Source organism: Gymnoscopelus microlampas (assembly GCF_963454915.1).
Source record: "Gymnoscopelus microlampas genome assembly, chromosome: 20".
NCBI lineage: Eukaryota > Metazoa > Chordata > Actinopteri > Myctophiformes > Myctophidae > Gymnoscopelus > Gymnoscopelus microlampas.
This window is the reverse complement of record NC_139957.1, coordinates 11,211,059-11,229,869: the sequence shown is the minus strand read 5'-3', so window position 1 is coordinate 11,229,869 and position 18,811 is coordinate 11,211,059. Positions and strand designations below refer to the sequence as shown.

Here is an 18,811-nt window from a genome sequence, read left to right as displayed (position 1 = left end):
GAGTATTTCCAATTTCCCAGAGGCAAATGCTGTACTCGACTACTATTGAAAACTTAACTACTAGTTACTTTGTAGATTTTGATTATTATTACAAAAACATACATCACTTCAGCCCTATTTAAACTTTGGCTATTTGAAAATAGCAATGCAACCCCAGTTTCAGCATCACTGACCTATATACTTATACTTATATAACGCAACGTGTAATTCATAAAATAGCGAATAAACATAATGCATTTGATTAATTAAAGCTGAAAACTGTAACTAAAGTTGAAAGTTTATGATCTGAAAGCTTTTGTTTTGATATCATAAAGATGTTTTAAATTGTATAAACTGTCCATCTGAATCACATATGTATTCATATTTATTATCTTTGCAGAATTGACTTTCCCCTGAAATATGACCCATCAGGAGTTATTGCTTAAGTATAACTATTATTGGAGTTAATCGCAGCATATCAACTGTTCAACTGCATGTTTTACTGTGATCATATCAGGTCAAAACAAGCACTTTGTAACTGTGCAAATGTTTTTTTACCTTCCTATTCACACCTCAAGTTGGTGTCAAGTCAGCCACAAGCCGCTTAGCAAGTGAACCAGGAGGAAGTGTTACTGAGGAAATTCTTTTAGAATTTATGCAAATACTGTATAGTCATATACTGGAATAACTTTGTTATATTCTAGTATAGTAGCCTAAAGCAAAAGCTACAGTATGGTGAAGAGTTGCAGTCAAGCATGAACACTTCATGATGCACAGGGGGACTACGCTAGGAAGGTGCAGAAAATGTCAGACAACTGTCAGACTGCCTTAATAAAACAAAATAAAAAAGGATTTCAGACATTAGATGTTTAAGTACTACATATAGCCTACACGTAGTGTTCATTGCAATGATTTAGCAATGCCCTGAAAACATTTATTTTGACAATGTAATTTGCATATAACTGTCTGCTATCAAATCAAACGACACAGATGACCAACGCATTGACCAACATATTTTTAATATGGTCATAAAACAAGCCATTAGGTCCAGATTTAATCAACCAGAACTCCCGATTAATTATGCATTTATAAAGGACAGAATGAAGTTAGGTGGAAAAAAACAGCTAACAAATGACACTTTTAAAGTGCATATCATTGGTCAAGAGTGATGTAAGAATTTGATTAACAAGTTCATCAAAATAGATTACCTATACAAAACCTTTACAGCACTGGATACAAATTTTATAGCAGTATTTGCAACAAATACGCATTAGCTCATCAGCTAAAGAAAAACCCTTAGGAATGCCGCAATCCACAAACATTTGTACGAAACCAAACCGTGCCATGGTCAAATAATGTTTATTTTTGGTATAATTTGTCATTGACCTGCTATTACCTCTGCAAGAGTAAAATACTTAATAAATGCTTTCCATCAGCATACTAACCCACTATGAGCATTCCATTCAATATTCAAGCCAAGTTGAAACAGCTAGAGGTATATGTCAGTGGAACACAGTGATACATTCATCAGCAGGACATATTACAGTACAGGATGACCACAAAAACTCACTTTAAAATCTCAATTTAAAATATATACATCCTTCAGTAAGCAAGCCATTCACAACGCACTGCTCAGAGAACATAATATACAGCATGGATAAATAAAAAGTAAAACAGATATTGAACAGCAGCAGCCATCTTGAAGCTACACCACATGCACACAAGACACAGAATCCAAGGCTCCAACACTCTCCTTTTTTGCCATGACCATCCGATATGTTAGCCAAGCATGATTGTACAAGCCTGGTGCAAAACGGAAGGAAAACGTGAACGGCCAACCCAAATGAAACAAAAAGATGCTGCGGGTTCAGGAAGAACTCATGGTCATCACCAGCGACGATGAAGGGTCTGAATGTGAGTAAGAAGGTGCCTTACACAATGGCGATCAATGTGTTTCCACTTTTCATTGTGGACATGGACAAAGTGAAGCACAAGGGGCCATGTCCACAGAAAGCAGGTGTGAAATAGGTTTAAATGTTGTGGGCATCAATAAACGCTGCGTGCAAATGCTCTGAACGTGATATACAAGGCGCTCCTCCGCTCATAGAATGCCTTCTGTGGACACGGTCCCCAATGCTATACAAGACCATGCAGTCTCCGAAGGTAGCGGATGAAGGACCTGATCATCACCTTCTCCCTGTGTTATTGACACAGTGGTTGCTGCCCTCAGAAACACAGAGGCCAGCACTCGCTTGACAGTGACTGCTGTCCTCACATGAGGGAGGTTAGCGTGTATTCTAACGTAACACAAACATACATTTACAGAAGGACCAGTGCATTCAGGCTGAAATTGACAAGCAGTCCAGAACAGGGCCCCACGGGGCGCCCAGGCATGCGTGAGGTAGTCTCTCAAGACAGATGCAATGTCTCCCACAATGTTCTAATTCTTCCACCAACCCGTCTGTATTTTGTAAGCTCTGAAAATGAGTAGAACATAAAGTGACCAAATGAGTCGATTCCTAGCTAGCTAGCTGCTTACCAAAAATGGAAATTCAAAAAGATATTTGAAAAAAATACATTTTTGTTAACAGTGTCATTATTGGTTGGATAGAGAAGAGCAGACAGCAGCTTCCTCTTCTCAACTTTTACAGTGTGGAATTACAAACTGTCTACAGTATGTAGCATTTGAAAATTGTGGAAGAGATGGACTGGCTTGAGAGACTAATGGTGCTTTTGCAATACATAATCCCAGCTCGCCACGCCACGGCTCTACCCTCCTTATTTGCCTTACCATTAGTACCTGATGCCAGGTATCCGGTACTAACAAGTACTTTTTAGAACCCCCAACTCCAACTTCTAGGAAGTGAGGTGAGGCGATACCAAATGGTGAGGTCCAAATGCTGCCGACTACTGGTTGGTCAGAGAATCCTCACTCGCATCATGACATCTATGGATGGGACAGCATGGAAGCTCGCAAGTTGCAAATACTGTAGTTACGGCCACCCATTGTTTTATTTTTGTGTGTCTTCTATTTGAGAGGATTTGTAAGTCCTGGTGTGTTAGTGATCAGTGAGATTAGACTGCATTGTGTCTGTCTGTGTTTACTGTAATAAGGACGATTAGCTCTAAGAGTAACCAGATGTAGCCTTTATTAACTTTAGCTTCCTGCTGCCGTCTTTTCCTTTCTATATATAATCCATTGCAATAATAAATACACGGAGCAGTAGGGGCAAATCACCAGTTTTGTGAAAAGTTAGAAGTTAGGTTTAATGTCCCCCCCCTTTCACTTTTGTAGCAGGGTTTAGGTCATGGTTCACCCTGACATTAAGCTCCGCTGTTCTTGTAAATGTCACTGTGTGTAGTAATAAATTAAACATTTCTTATTTATTTAGTCCTCAGTATCTTTTTGTGTTGCGCTCTTAGACCCATTGAAAAGGACGTTCAACTATTAAGAAAAGTTTAAACCAGAAATTAATCAGTGTTGAGCAACTGCATGGCCCATTTCTTGCCTTAATGATAACAGAAACTGTGTCTGATGGAATGTATAGGTTAAAATGAAGATTATATCCAGGCATCATTAGCACTTTGGACGGCAGTTTTCATATGACGGTAACCTATGGGAGGATGGGGGGTCCAGTGCAGTGGAAAACCAAAATAAACTGAGTTAAGTAGAGGAGAGGCGTGGCGAGCCATAACTATGTATGGAAAAGTGACATAAGCATGAGTGTATAGGAAGCTCTGTATAGGAAGAAGTTAGTTTGGAATATCGGGGCTGCTGTTGCGGCTGCCGTATTTGTGGTGGATGATGAGCAGAACCACGCCGAGGAAAAAGCAAACAGAGCCCACGGTGATGTACGCGATGCCCAGGAAGGGGTTCTTGCCGCCCATCCAGGAAATGGTGCTCAGGATCATGCGCTTCCTGCCATCAAAGCTACGCACAGGGTAATCTGATGCATACGGTTAAAGGAAAAGGGTTGAAACTTCAGGATCAAGAGAAAAGTAAAGGAGGATACAAACGGTTCACCTAAAATATTTGGATTTATGGCAAGTAGTACATTAAAATATTGACTGTTAACAACTTTACCTTGATTACAAGTCACCGCTTTAGAAACTATGGATAAGTTCTGGAAGAGGGCTGTACTCAAATCAAAAAGGATACTATAGGTGACCTCGAGGACGTATTTGCCACTGGGCAGAGTTGGAGTCATGCTGGACTTCTTCTGAATGATGCGGTACAGCTTCCGGAAGGTGGGCAGGGCGGCGGTGCGCATCCACACGATGAAGTCCTCGTTGATGAAGCCGTTGTTGTCTGGGTCCGATGAGTCCAACTCAAACACTGGCTTCCTCCAGTTCACCGGCTTGTTGGTGCCTGGGAGAGGACAATGGCAATGACTTAGTTATATCATATATCATAGCTAGTCTTCACTGGCTATGTGCCAAGCAGGTCATTTGTATGGCATGTTAAGTACCTTGGAAAGATGCGGTGAGGTTGCCGTCTCCGCCGGGATTCCTGAATTTCACGTGCTTGTCCGTCCACCACGCGATGCCCTTCTTTACCAGAGGAATGCGATTTTTCGTGTTGTTGGCATCAATGTGAAACAACTCCAGAGTGTCTAGGAATCAGAAATAAGTTTAGTTTATGTTCCCACACAGGTCAACGTGACACATGGTTATGGTTGAGAAGGAGGGTGTTAAACATTCCTTTGACTGATGAGAATAAAAATGCTAAACTACTAATGCTGCTACATTCGATTTGCTCACCATTAAAAAGGCTGTTTGCAATGGCACCACATGGAGCGATGGGCAGGCCATCACTGGTACGGTAAGGCTCACATTCCTTGCTTGGGCTCTGCAAATAGTGATGTAGAGATTTAATTTAACACAAGGATTAAATTACAAACGAGAAGTGAGCTTCTATATTGTCCATTTTCTAAATCAAGGTTAGTGGTAAAAAGCCTAGTTCGGACCAAAGATCTCGATACAATAAAATGGTATTATAATGTTGCAGAGAAAAGTCACAGTGGTCTGAAACGCCAAGTTCCCTGTTGGCTGATTGAGTCGTAAGAGATTCAACTTGCTGAAACGCAAAGAAAACAAGTTGCAACACATTTCTGACAACGCCTTGCACTGCAAGGCGCTGTAAATGTTATGGGGGATTCTGTTGGAAGTGGCTGCAAGTGTCAACTCCTCGTTGCAACTAAGCTGAACTAAGCTTAAGTTGAAAGCCAATAGAAAAATATAGTTTAAAAAAAAACAATCATAGGCATAGCTCCTGCAGAAACACATAGGTGTAAGCCATGATCTAATAAAACAATAACATTATTATCTTATTATCTATATTTAATAAATATTTAGTACTCAACTCAACCAAACAAGAGAATAAATACACAAATGGAAAAAAAAGAAGAAGGGCTAAAAGCAGCAATACACAGTAAAGGCCACAGTTTCTCACTCAAATACAGTTGAAGGCCAGGGAGAAAACGTCTTTAAAAATAAAAACCTCTAGTGAGTAGTAGTGACTGGGCAGAGCAAACATCAAGCTGTTCCAGAGATTAGGCCCTCGGGGCATACCTTCAAAGATGACTTGTCACCATTCAATTGGCTGTCATCCCTCGACTTCACATAACGTCTGTGGTTCTGGTAGAAGTTGGACAAGCCATAATACATGAAGACATTGCTCTGGAAGGGAGGAGAGGTGGAAATTAATATCAATAGAGGCAATGTAGATAATATCCCAATAAAAATGTACGAGGAACCAGAACAAAATATTTACTCTCATGTACACAAGACGTAATGAAGATAGTAAGATACCTTGAACATTACAAAATGTCTTTGGCCTACAAATACAGTATATAAACTTGGGTCAGTGCAATGAATGGAGCAGTCTGATTTCACCTTCCCAGAGTAAAACTTATTTGGTACTAAACCCAATATACTTCTAAAAACACAATATCCAAACATTTATGACAGAACTCACCAAATAACTTTAAAAAGAAAAGAAAAGGACAGAGACAGTGCCTCAGTTTCGCCTATTTATTTTTGGACTTGTTTTGCTTTGATGTAATAATAAAGAAACCTGAACCTAACCTCAACAGTTACTTTTCTTTGAAATTACAGATTAAACTGTTTTGAAATTACAAGCACATAAAGCACTTACTTGATATAATATATAGAAATAAATCTAATTGTTGATGTAGCACAGATGTTAATCTTAACTTCAATATCAATATAAAATTCAACTGTGAACTGATCCTGATATCAATGTTATTTTCTTTCTTTTTACTTTATCTATTCAGGGAAGCCCATTGAGAGCAAGCTCTCTTTTTCAAGGACGCCCTGATAACAGCATATAAAACACATACATAATGAAAAACAATAACAACATTTGAATCATATTACAATCGTCACAGGTGCATGCTGCGGAGGCATGCACAGTTGCGCACCACAGTGAACCAAACCTCTCTGTGTAAATATTAAATAAACACCGACAAACAGCACGGAATACGTTGACACACACACACTGGAACGATTTAGAAGCCCTTTATAAGAAAACTAACACTTATGTTGATTTAACGTTAATACACGACTCGTCCCAAAACACGCTCGCCCCCATTTTTTTCCACCGACTGCTCGCTGGTTCTTGCATTGTTGTATTTGTTTTTGGGGCGAACGTTTTGGTATTCCTTTTGACCGCATTGCTTTCCCCTCTTCTTCCCAGTGAACTCAGCCATTATAGCCCAACCAAGAAACCAATCAGCTCTTGTGCTCTGCTACCGAACGAATATATACTAATATTCTAAGCAGACCACGAAGGGACACACGATATCTCCTAAGAGGTGAGGAAGAACAGCTACAGTACAGCTACATATTCCCCATAGAGACATACAGTATGAGTACTGGGTTCAGTCAGTGGACTAGTGACATACAGTAGACGAAAGACTGAGTTCAGTCAGTGGACTAGTGTCAATCCTATAGGATCACATCGCCATCAATCTGGGAACCCATCGCCAAATGAAAAGGAAAAACAGTGCCCTCTGCTGTTTTTCACTATCTCACTTGGCTCTGGGAGGAAGTCGACGTAGCACACGTACGCAAGGAAACCGGGGTTTTGGTCTGCCTTCAGCCTTTCACTTCCGGTGGTGCGACTATGTTTTCATTCCCACTAAAAATATTTCGACATGGAACACTAACACCACTTCTCCCAGAGAACATGGATCGTTTTGGTTATAAGCCCACTTGTTTCTATGATGAAAGAGCAAGTTAAAATGTGAATATCTTTCCGTGGTTTTGTCTGCTCCGAGGACGCTATTGTTAAATGAGTTTCGGTTTGTTTCTAGTGGGGAAGGATCGGCAGACACGTAAATCCCGCCCACTACATTTGATTGGGTAAAGCGCGGCCTGCTTCCTGATCTGAAGGCACGCCCACTTGTAGGCCAGTGCGTACACGATATGACAACCCCCCCGACAGATTCAAACGCAGAGCAGAATCTGTTCTTGAGAGATGACATCGCCATAGGCAAGACTAACCGCTAGCCATACTAGGCACCAAGCTCGGAACTTTACTCATTCTGATCTAGAAGAAAGAACCACCATTGTATGAGCTCAAGGGTTAATCCCCACCCCCCCCCGCCCCCTCAGTCAGTATCTCCACCTTGAGATACTGCCCTCATCATCGAGACCTAAGTGACGTACTCGCCCACCAGCGTCCTAGAACAACTCATCGTCAGGACAGTACAACATAACAATAATAATCTTCTAATACACGACTGATTGACACTTCACTGCGTCATTGGAGTGCTGACAAAAGTTGAAGCCAGCTCAACTTTTTCTTAGCGCGTCATACCCGTCATGCAGTGACTGACAAGTGTCGCATGTCATTTCGTCATGCAGTGACAAGTGTTGCATGTCATTTTGTAGCTTCAGACGTGATTGTAGCCTTGTTGCTTGGTCGTTAAGCTTAATTGGGTAATTTGTATACACAGACCAGCTCTTCTTCCAATACATATACAGCAGTAAGTAAAATTAAAAAAAAAAAAGTTTCTCGGGAGTCGGGACATTTGAGATCTAACTAAACTAAAAAAAAAACATATTAATCTGCCAAAGCTAGGCTTAACCCATTAATGGGTTAATGCATGAATCACTCTGGTGTTTTCCAGAAGCACTTGAGATGAAAGGTAGACATAAATACAATGTAAGTGTAGGGGTTTCTGTAAGTAATCGATTACAGCCTTGTGGAGATGCTGGATTGCCTTCTTAACAGCATGCTCCAAAATGGACTAATCAATTTGAATGAGTGCTCGAGCCAACGCTTAAGTGTCTCTTCAAACACAAATAGATGACTAATGGACATCTGGTGCCAGGAATGTCTTTCTGGTAGTGTTATTGTATCCATTTGTAACTCAGAGAATCTACAAAAGTACATTCTCTGAGTTAAACTAATACTGAGGATTTTATTGTACATATCCACATTATCACTATCAGTTTTAGGCCAGAGGGAATAGGATTATTTATGGAGCTCATCTCACCTCAAATGGTTGCTTCAGTGTAAAAGGCACAGAGCAGTTGCACAGCATTGTGCTGTTCCAGCTGAAGTTATGAGCGCAGTTGTAGCATGGATGAGCCACGTCGTCATCACCAGTGTAATCGATCTGAAAAACAACACACCAGTTGACTAAGTTACTGGAAAATAATAAACTAACTTTTTGTTCTTTTGTAATAAACAAAACATTGTCACACATACATACTTACATCTCCCTCCCCCCTCCCCTTAAACAAGGACACACATTTTTTTCTTTCGAGAAAAACATACTAACAAAAACACATCATACAGACATTAGCGTAATAAATCAAATTAGAAAAAGATAAAAACGATTAACCACTTAAGCATTTTCTGAACCTAACAGGTCTTCCTGTCATTAGCCTTTACCTACTTTAGTATATACACTAACAGTGAGCATTATGATTACTTGAAATCTCATTGTGTGGATATTTTGTGAAAGCACCATTCACCCCCACAATGTCACTGCGTTTGTTAGGGAACAAGTTACAACTAATAGAGGTTTCATTTGTCAACAGTAAGCAGCGAGTATGGTCCGTGTGGTTATGGTCCGCACTGCTGTGCCAGCAACATCACAATAATAATACAATGTATGAGGAACCAGAACAAAATATTTACACAAGGTTGTCCTTGCATCAAATGCGTAGAAATAGTAATCTAGGATCATAGGTAAACCAAGAACCTATCATCAGTCTAACAGTAGAATATCCCCAAAAAAATCAATAATCTGTAAATTGAAAGTTGAAACTATACACACTATAGGATGCCAGGTCAACAATGACCTGGCATCAGTCTACATAACCTAGCCTTAGATATAGAGCAGTGGTTTTTCATATCAAGGTCTATTATTTATTTGGTATTTGAGCCATGGACCACCGTTTGATTAAATTTAGCCGCTCAGACCCAAAATTTAGGATATTTTGTTGTCGTTGGATAAGATTTTGTCCACAATTCTATGCTGTATTGATGTTGGTATAGGAGAGACAACAGGCAACGTTGATCAAAATAACAATTCTTTAATTAAGTGATGATGCTGATGTTTAACAATAATTTAAGATCTATAAGGGTCCATTTGGATTCATTTTACACTCTCAAGAGTTAAAGATCTGTATGGGTCATTTTGGTTATCAACTCTCCATCATTTAGCTGGGGACCACCTGGAACCCCCTCAAGGACCACTGGTGGTCCCCGGACCACTGGTATAGATAATAAAGATAAAGCCCCATGAGGTGCAAGATAATTTCCTGTCAAATACTGGTATCCTTCACAACCACTGCAACGGGAAACTGACTCGTAGAATGTCAATGTTGTCAAGTAGCCTTGGATCAAGACGATCATAGATGTATTTTATCCATTTTGACATTTGCATATCTATGATCAAGTAAAAGTCAGACTCGATCAAATACATCTATGATAGTCTTGATCCAAGGCTAATAATAATAGTAACGTTGCAGCAGAGCTGCAATGATTAAAGCCAAGTAAAAGTTGTCTTTCACGTCGGGCAGAGACCTCGTCCATATTTCATCTTGTTATGTTTCAGTGGTTTAAGTAACATTTAATTTATCATAACTGATTAAGGTATTTTTTACTTTACTGCTGTATTTCCGATTTCAGTACTTTTACTTCTACTCCACTACATCTCAGAGGCAAATATCGTACTTTTTACTCCACTATAATTATTTTAAAACTTAAGTTACTTTGAAGATTTAGCTTATTATTACAAAACAGACATTAACCACTTTAGCCCTATATACATTTTGGCTATTTTCAAAAGATTTGAACACATTTGAAAACTGTATAATGAGTACCTTTACTTTTGGTACTTCAACATGTCGATACCAATAATTTTGTAGTTTTACTGAAGCAAATTTAGAATTCCCAGACCTTTACTTGTAACAGAGTATTTCTACATTGCAGTGTTGATACTTTTACTTAAGTAAAAAACAAACAAATAGTACTTCATTTCCACCACTGTTTTTATGTTTACTCTCGCGTTTTTTGTTTGTTTTGTATTTTTTTTACCTCAAACTCTTTGATGTTGTTGGACGTGACGAAGAGGCCGATGCCGATCGGGATGAAGATGAGGCCGATGACGAAGAAGGCCGGCAGCACGGTGCCCGCGGTGAGGATGGGCTGCCAGGCCGGCAGCCGCTGCTGCTTGAACGCCGTGTTGTCCGGCTTCTTGCTCTTGTTGACGGCGGCCGCGGCGGCCCCGCCGCCCGGAGCTCCGGGGTGAGAACCTCCGTCCTCCTCCTTGGCGTTATAGCTGGACGCCATCATGGTTGGGAAGAGAAATGAACCGTCGTTCCCCCCGACAGCTTGGGTTCTTTCCTTTCAAGACTTCACGGCGAGAAAATAAAAAGGAGAAGCTGCTTGTTGGAGGAAAAGAGGATGTGGTTGATGTGTGACTGTTGTGTTCTGCTAAACAGCCATTGATAATGGCTTGATCTCTGTGTTGCCAGGTTCTTGCGAGAGAAACACGCAACATGGTCTATGAAAATAAGCGAGCCCTTCGCCTTTTAAACAAAAAGATGTGATTGATGCCATCACGGTTGGAAAGAGAAATGAATCGTTCCCCCGACAGCTTGGGTTCTTTACAATATATTACAATACGCTGTGAGCTTGCAGATCTGCTATTTTCAAACAAAAAACTGAAGATTAAAAAAATAATAATAGGAATATTTTTTGAACATTTTAACAACACAAATCTTATATGGGGGTCCCTGGATCTTTTCAGATGGGGTTCCGTTCCGCAGACAAAACAAATACATATTCATTTGGGGGTCCTTGACTTGAAAAGGTTTGAGAAACACTGGTTTAAACAACATTAGGAAGCAAGACCAAAATAAGCAACTACACTTTAGAAACAAGCCCGAAAAAACTCAACCCGCAACCAATATTTTACAAGCAACCTTACAGAAAAACAAGCCCAAAGTCGCTTAGAATAAGCGGACATGGCAACCCTGCTTGTTGTTACTGTAATCTGACAGGAAGAAGGGAGACCAAGCAGGAAGTTTTCTCGACCAATGGGGTGCTATTACGTAGTTGTGGCGTCACCACACAAATCTAAAGGCCCTCCTCCTCTAGCCTCCAGAGGCTTGATTGATTGATTAAATACTGTATTAACAGTTTGCCAAAAGAAAAAAAAAAGTGCAGTTTAATACAAATACAATGCTAAAAGGATTGAACCCAAGAAAGCACCATGGCTTGTTTAAATTGGGGTCCTGTGTAGGTTTTGATTTATTATTACAAAACATACATTACCCACTTCAGCACTATTTAGGCCATTTGAAAATAGTCGATCTACAAGCTCACACTGCATCGTGATGGGACGCATTTAACTGTTTAAACAAATAAATATCACTGACAGCACCTTTATGTGTCTTTGATGATGATGATGATGATGATGATAATGATGATAATAACAACAACACTAGTAACAATATAATCCTCAGATTACCTCAATGTTACTATTCAGAAGAACATCACCTGCATAATAATATGATGCAAATGCTCAGTCTAAACATCATGCACATACCTGCTACTGCGCATGATTCTCACAAGATCAAGTCCACTACTATTACTACTACTACGACTAATAATAATAATAATAATAATTATAAGAATAATAATAATTATTATTATAATAATAAACTACAAGAACAACCTTGGTACTGTTCCCCTGTATAAACTGATGAAATATGAATAACTGCTCAAGTGGAAACAATTGTTTTCTTTCATCCAACATGAGCATCTTTGGTAGTTGTTGTTGCAAACAGCTTGTTAGTCAAATTGTTCTAATTGGTGGTTACGGGCAAGCATTCATCTGTGTTGAGATACCCGTGAGAATTTTGCCCATAGTCTCTCAAACACAAGATTATATGACCATCTGTTTTGATTTCATTCTCTGGCCACACAAATAATAGGTCAATACAAACTCTGACGGCTTCGCAAATTACTGTGAAATGCAACAGACGCCCCCACAGAATACTGCCAACCTTTACAGAGCAGTCTTTCATCTGTGGACTTTTCAGAAAACAAATCTCAAGCCAGTGGAGTTTGATGTTTCTTATTTGGCTTCTAACATTGTAAATAAATTAAATTGTCACATTTCCCTTTCAAAAGTACATTTTATTTAAATTACAAAATCATGTACACAATGAAAACAACACTTGAAACATAAAACAAATACTGGGACTTCTGGTAAATTAAAGTCTTTAGAAAATATTTCAACAAAAATTAATTACATGTGAGAGAGATACTCGCTAATGGAAGAAGCAGTTTGAGTATAGTCTGAAACCCCCCACCACACACGCACACGCGCACGCACGCACGCACGCACGTACGCACGCACGCACACACACACACACACACACACACACACACACACACACACACACACACACACACACACACACACACACACACACACACACACACACAAACACCCTTGCAAATACACTGCAAATATGCTCAATATCAGCTCTACATGATAGAAATGGATATGAAACTGACAAGCATAAAAGACTGCAAAAATATAAAATATATTCCTGATTTCAAGTACAACAGCATTCCACTGTATTCTACGTCGTTAAGTGTTGTATTGTTGAAGGGAATTAGGACACAGAACATCTTTCTGGGTATCTTGTCCTCTGTCTACACTACATCTGTCTGTAGCACCACGTTTAGAAATCTATACGGTAGGTAGCTCACTGCCACTGTCTGTTTTAGCACCTCATACCCATTCAATGCCTTGGATGACACACTGATCATCGTTGTGCCCTTTTTAATCCTCCGGGTCCATCAGGCTTTTCCTCCATTTTGAAAGCCACTGGTGTTTACTGCAGATTTCCTAACTTCTATTCTCATTGATTGAGTCTCTGCACGTGACTCGATCTTCACTCCACTGGAGATCCCCAGGGCTCCAAGCACGGTCTTCCCCGTCTTCAGGCTCTTGGACATCGGGATACGGGTCAGCCCTCCTCTGGGTGGCTGGGCCTCTTGCCCGGCCTTTTAGAAAGCAAAGAGAAAGGGTTCCGTTATGAAAGAAAGCAGAGAGGAGATAAATTGCAGGAAACATGCAAGGTAAATCACCGGGAGAAAGGAAAAACATATTACAGGTGGGTGGGGTTTCCTAAATTCAAAACAATGTCACCAATCATAAGTATCATATGGAATGAGTTTTTAAAAAATGCAAATATTTATTCATTCCTTCATTTCAAGCTGAGCTGGTGAGTGTTGACCCAGCCGAAAGTTTCAGTGCAGCGTGCCAGCAAGAGGGCGTCGAGCCCCATGTGGCTTTTTGTGAATGTAAACAGAGCACAACAGCTATAAATGACAACGTTGATTGTAACATGGTGGCAGTTTGCCATGTCGTTACGGCTCCACTGTGCTCTGAGCTCTGTCCGTAAAGCCATCTCTGTCACGCTATCCATCTGCACCACAAAGACCAGATCATACGCTCCACGGGCACACCACCACAGTGTTGCATCTTCACCCAACACTGTTACGTAACAGCGGAGAGCGTAGCTGGCAATTACTTTTAAACATGCACGTGTTTACATCATATGCATCATCATCATGCAGGACCAGTATATGTTAGCGAAAAAATAATTAACGATATTAACAAGAAAACTTACCATTGTTTGTGATGGTCTGGATGGGGTAGATGTAATTGGTGTAATGGTAATACTGCTCATCACTTTATTGGGAGAGGTTCTGGCAGTAGTGGTGGTGATCTGGCGAGGGGAGCGCAAAACGGTCCCAGTGGATAAGGTCATCATCTCCTTGCAGTCTGTTCCAGCAGTGACAGGCCTGACCACCATCTTCGGTGCTGCGCTGTTGCCTAAGTGAATGTGGATCTTGTTGTCCTCCGTGGTGGTGATGATGTTGGCATTGGCCTGGCACTTCCGGATGGGAACCGGAACCATCTGTTTCTCAGGAGTGACCTTGAACACGGCCCGGCCCATGGTCATTTCCTGGGGTTCTGGGGAGGCAGAGGAGTCAGGCACTACAGATGTGCTGACCGTCATTATGGAAATCGGGGACAAGGGCCTTCCTGAAGCCGAGGATGAAGTTCGACTGCTCTCTGGGGACTTGGCCCTGGATATCGTTGTGATGGTGACAGGTGACTTGGCTCTCTCTGGGCCCCGTGGTCCAGCGGTGGTTCTGCCTCTATGGTTAGCTGCAGTGTGTGTGGGAATGATTGTGATTTTGGGCTTAGGCTGGGCCGGGTTGGGGCTAAGTGGAGCAGAGCTGGAGAAGAAGTCTTCAGGAGTCGGGCTGCTGATCTCGAGTGTGGCTGTGCTGTTCTGGTGGTCGGGAGTCACTCGTATGTGCACAGGATGCCCTTGCTTTTGGGACACCGTCAGCTCAGTGGGCAAAGACATCCCATTAATGTGCAACGGCTTTTCCAGGCTATTCCCCTGAGGGGCATTTTCCTTTTTCCTCATCCAGGGAATCCAGGACTTCTTCATGCCTAAGTCATGGCCAGATGAAAGGCAGCGCTCAAGACCACTGGTCTTCTCGGCTGGCTTCTTCAGGCATTTCTGCCTGAGATTACTCATGATGTGATTCTCTTCCTGGACCGACTTCCTGATGAACACAGCTGGGGTGTCCTCTTCCGCTGTTCCATTCGGAACCTCTGTCTGCACTCCAGTAGATGTCATGGCAATGTCTACCATCCTCCTCCCGTTCAAGCTGGGCCGCAGCGCTCGGCTCTGTCGCTTGGTCACCTCGAGCTCTTTGGTGAGGTGGAAAACCTCAACGCCCGTGTTCTTGGCCTTCTCCTCCTCCTCCAAGAACCTCTGCTGCAGCAATGTGTAATCCACCTGGAGCTGAGACAGCTGATCCTCTTTGTGCATCAGTTCATGGATCTTCTCCTTCAGGGCCACAACGTCAGAATGTAGGTCTCTGGTCTTGGCCTCCTCTTTCTTGCAGCGCTGCTGGAGGTCATCCTCCCGGCTCTCCTCCTCTCCTTTCTCTATTGCTTTGTTCCGTGCGATCTGGCTCCGCATTTCCTCCAACTGCTGGGAAAGAATGTTCGCCTTGTCTTGCTCTGTCATGAACTTTTTCTCCAAGAGGTCATACTGGTCCTCTGTCTTGATCAGGTCTCCCTCTACCACCTCGAGCTGCTTGAGGCGGTTCTTCAGTCGCTCAATTTCGAAGGTCAGTTCCTTTACTTTATTATCTTCTCTCTTGCCAGCATCAGAGGCTTTATCCATTTCACACTTTACTATGTGCTTTGTGGATAGTTTTTCTGCTTGCTCCAGACTTTCCAAGGTCTTTTTCATCTGGCTGACCTTGGAATTCAGGTCCTTGTTTTTATCCATTTCATAAACCAGCTTGGTGTTTAGCTCCCCCTTTTCTATTGTTAGAGTCCCCACTTTGGTTTCCATCTCTGACTTTAGCTTCAGATATTTTTTGCTTTCATCTATCAATCTCTCAGTGACCTCCATGACCTTGCCCTCCTCTGCTTCGACCCTCTTGCTCAAGTCCTCCTTTTTCCGCTCCTCTGACTTCATTCTCTCCATGAGATTCTTTCTCTCATCCATCAAAGCGACAGTCAGTGACTTGAGCTTACTCAGGTCGTCCTTGAGGCTTAACTCTGACTTCTCTAATCTCAACTCGGAGGACTCAAGCTCTTTCATCCTGATCCTGAGCGCCACAAGTTCGTCTGAGAGTTCTTTGGTCAGGCCCCTCTCTCTGTCCAGAGCAGCGTGCAACTGGGTGCACTCTGCCTTGCTGGTGTTGAATGCTTCCTCAAGCTTCTCCAGCTCCATCATTCTCTTCTGGAGCTTCTCCACCTCCAGCCTGAGGTCTTTGCTCTTACTGTCCTCCTCCTGCAGTCTCTTCCTCAACTCCTTACACTGCATTTCAGTCTTGGTGATCTCCTCGTCCTTGCCCTCCATCTCGAGCACTCGTTTCCGGAGGTTTTCCAACTCGGCAATTAAGTTGGAGTTTCCGCACTCCCCATTGCTGATCTTCTCCCTCAGCTCATGCAGCTCCTCCTCTGACCTTTTCAAGGCCTGGTTGCTTTCCTCTAGCTCCTCCACTCTGTGCGATAGTCCAGAGATCTTGGTGTTAAGCTGGCGGCCATGGGACTCCTGGTTGGCCAGCTTGGCGCTCATCTCCTCGTGCTGCTGGGCGAACTTGGCCGTCTTCTCCTTAAGCTCGGCGTCCAGGCTCAGCACCCTCTGACCGTCCTCCTGAGCGCGCCCACTGGCCTCGCTCAGCGCCTGCTCGCGCTGCTGCAGCTGCTGGCCGAGCTCCTGGACGCGCTGGCTCTGCTTGTCGATCTGCTCCAGGTGGAGTTGGCGCTCGTCCACCAGCATCAGGGCGAAGGACTTCAGCTTGACCAGCTCCTCCCGCACCTTGGCCAGTCGCTTGTTATGCTCCTTCTCCTTCCGCACCTGGTAGGCCTTCTCGTTCTCAAGTAACTTCTTCAATCTGAAAAAGAAGGACAGAGGAGGGTATAATTAGCTTGGCATTTCAAACGATGAATATCTGTGTTTTTTGTCAATTATTTTGCATTTTAACATGCTTTTTGTTTGAATTCATCATTCGATCATAAATAACATTTCAGAGTAATCATTTCACAAGTTGGACAAATAGTCACCAATGGACGCAATTATATAGTGATTATTCTCGAAATATATTCAAATGTAGGCTATACCACAAACTGTGATGTTATTAACACATTTGAAATATTTACTGCATGGGGTGTAACATAACAATTTACACCATGGCAAACTTGGGTAGTGTGTGAAAGTGAAATCAACTAGATTTTCAACTATAACCTGAAGCTGCGCCCTTCTGTACATATTTTACAGGATAACTGATAGGATATTTTAGGGTAAGCTAAACATAAAAAGATCACATAAGTTGTCAAAGATCTACACAACAACTGCCAAACTGTTTCCGTCCTTACTGATAGACTAGAGACTGCAGAGAACAAGAACTTTAACTGAAGCCCCCACATAGAGCACTCTCTTTTTTTCAGCTTCTTTCTATGCTGCTCATGTCCATTCTCATCCCAGTCTCCAACAAATCACATGCAAAGCGAATGCAAAACTGCACCATCTCTCTGTGCACTCCAAGTAAAGGAGTAATAGAATGGTCAACCAGCACATTTTTGCAATGCAAAATAAACCAAATATGTTATAGACAGCATCTCTGCGAGGCAATTATGCAACAGCATCCAAAGCAACAACAACAAAAGAAAAGCTATATTGACCTTCATTCTAAACAAAGCTGCTGTCCTGGATATGTGGAAACAATCTTCAAGCTCCAATCACAACTTACCCACTGAGGGATGCCCTATACGCAGCTCATAAACATTACAGAATCCACTGAAAGTACACGAAAGCTGACAGGGGGGGGGCCCTGTACTCCCTATGGTCTCCACTGCACCGTCACATTCCAAGTATGTCATCAGGACAGTGAAAGGTGACTAAATACAGAGGAGCACAACCGACCGGACTTCAAGATAATGATGTCACTTTGCCCATAGAGATGTTGTGCATGCATGTGTGTGTGAGAGAGAGAGAGAGAGAGAGAGAGAGAGAGAGAGAGAGAGAGAGAGAGAGGGAGAGAGAGAGAGAGAGAGAGAGAGAGAGAGAGAGAGAGAGAGAGAGAGAGAGAGATGAGTGTGTGTGCGTGAGGCTCTAGTTTGGACTGTGTGAAGGGGTGGAACCCATGGTCAAAGGGAGGGCGCTCAACAAGACTCCTCCTAAATGTGTGTTCTTTTTCATGTTTTTACTAACACTCAGCAGGGGGGGGAAACAAACCTGTCAGAGAGTTTAAAAATGGCACCAGAAAGAAAGTTGCATTTTCATTCTTCTCACAGCAACATTCAGACCTACACTCAGTGTTAATTTAACTCAGAGAGTTTACAAATGTAACCAAATGGACCCGTAAAGGTCCATTTGTATGCTCTCTGAGTTACAAATGGATAAATTAACACTGAGGACTATACTGCATATCAACTGATATCAATAAAAATAGATGGAGTCCAGTCTCTTTATCAGAAAAGACAGGAAATTACCTCCTCAGACAGGAAGCTATAATCTCACTGGTGTATGAGAAAGGACAGTAAGCGTGTCTACTAAAGTTCCACCTGGGGGGGAGGTGTGTGTGTGCTTGTGTGCGTGTGCGTGTGCGTGCGCGTGCGTGCGAGAGAGAGCGGGGTTGTACTGTAATGAGAAATCCAGATAAGGATGAGCCAGGTTGAACTCCCCGGAGACAGATTTGGAAGGAATTCAAGGAACCCTGACA

General features: G+C 42.2%; 2 protein-coding genes across 2 annotated transcripts in view; both read right to left on the bottom strand.

Annotated features, from left to right (window-relative positions):
- Positions 1-979: 979 nt before the first annotated feature.
- Positions 980-10,992, bottom strand: LOC311036273 (cell cycle control protein 50A-like). Its single transcript, XM_084044866.1, has 7 exons — positions 10,559-10,992; positions 8,505-8,627; positions 5,551-5,658; positions 4,741-4,828; positions 4,449-4,592; positions 4,139-4,348; positions 980-3,926 (listed from the first exon to the last, which is right to left on the bottom strand). Exons 1-7 carry the CDS (start codon positions 10,814-10,816, stop codon positions 3,733-3,735), a joined length of 1,125 nt encoding a protein of 374 aa, XP_083900992.1. The 5' UTR covers positions 10,817-10,992; the 3' UTR covers positions 980-3,732.
- Positions 10,993-12,646: 1,654 nt separating this feature from the next.
- The window catches only part of LOC311036401 (filamin-A-interacting protein 1-like), a 39,308-nt gene continuing 33,143 nt past the window's right edge, over positions 12,647-18,811 (bottom strand). Inside the window, exons 5-6 of the mRNA XM_084045080.1 lie at positions 14,176-16,984; positions 12,647-13,546 (exon numbers count right to left, since the gene is read on the bottom strand). Of these exons, the coding sequence (XP_083901206.1) occupies positions 13,340-13,546; positions 14,176-16,984 (3,016 nt within the window). The 3' untranslated portion in view covers positions 12,647-13,339. The remainder of the gene's footprint in view (positions 13,547-14,175; positions 16,985-18,811) is intronic.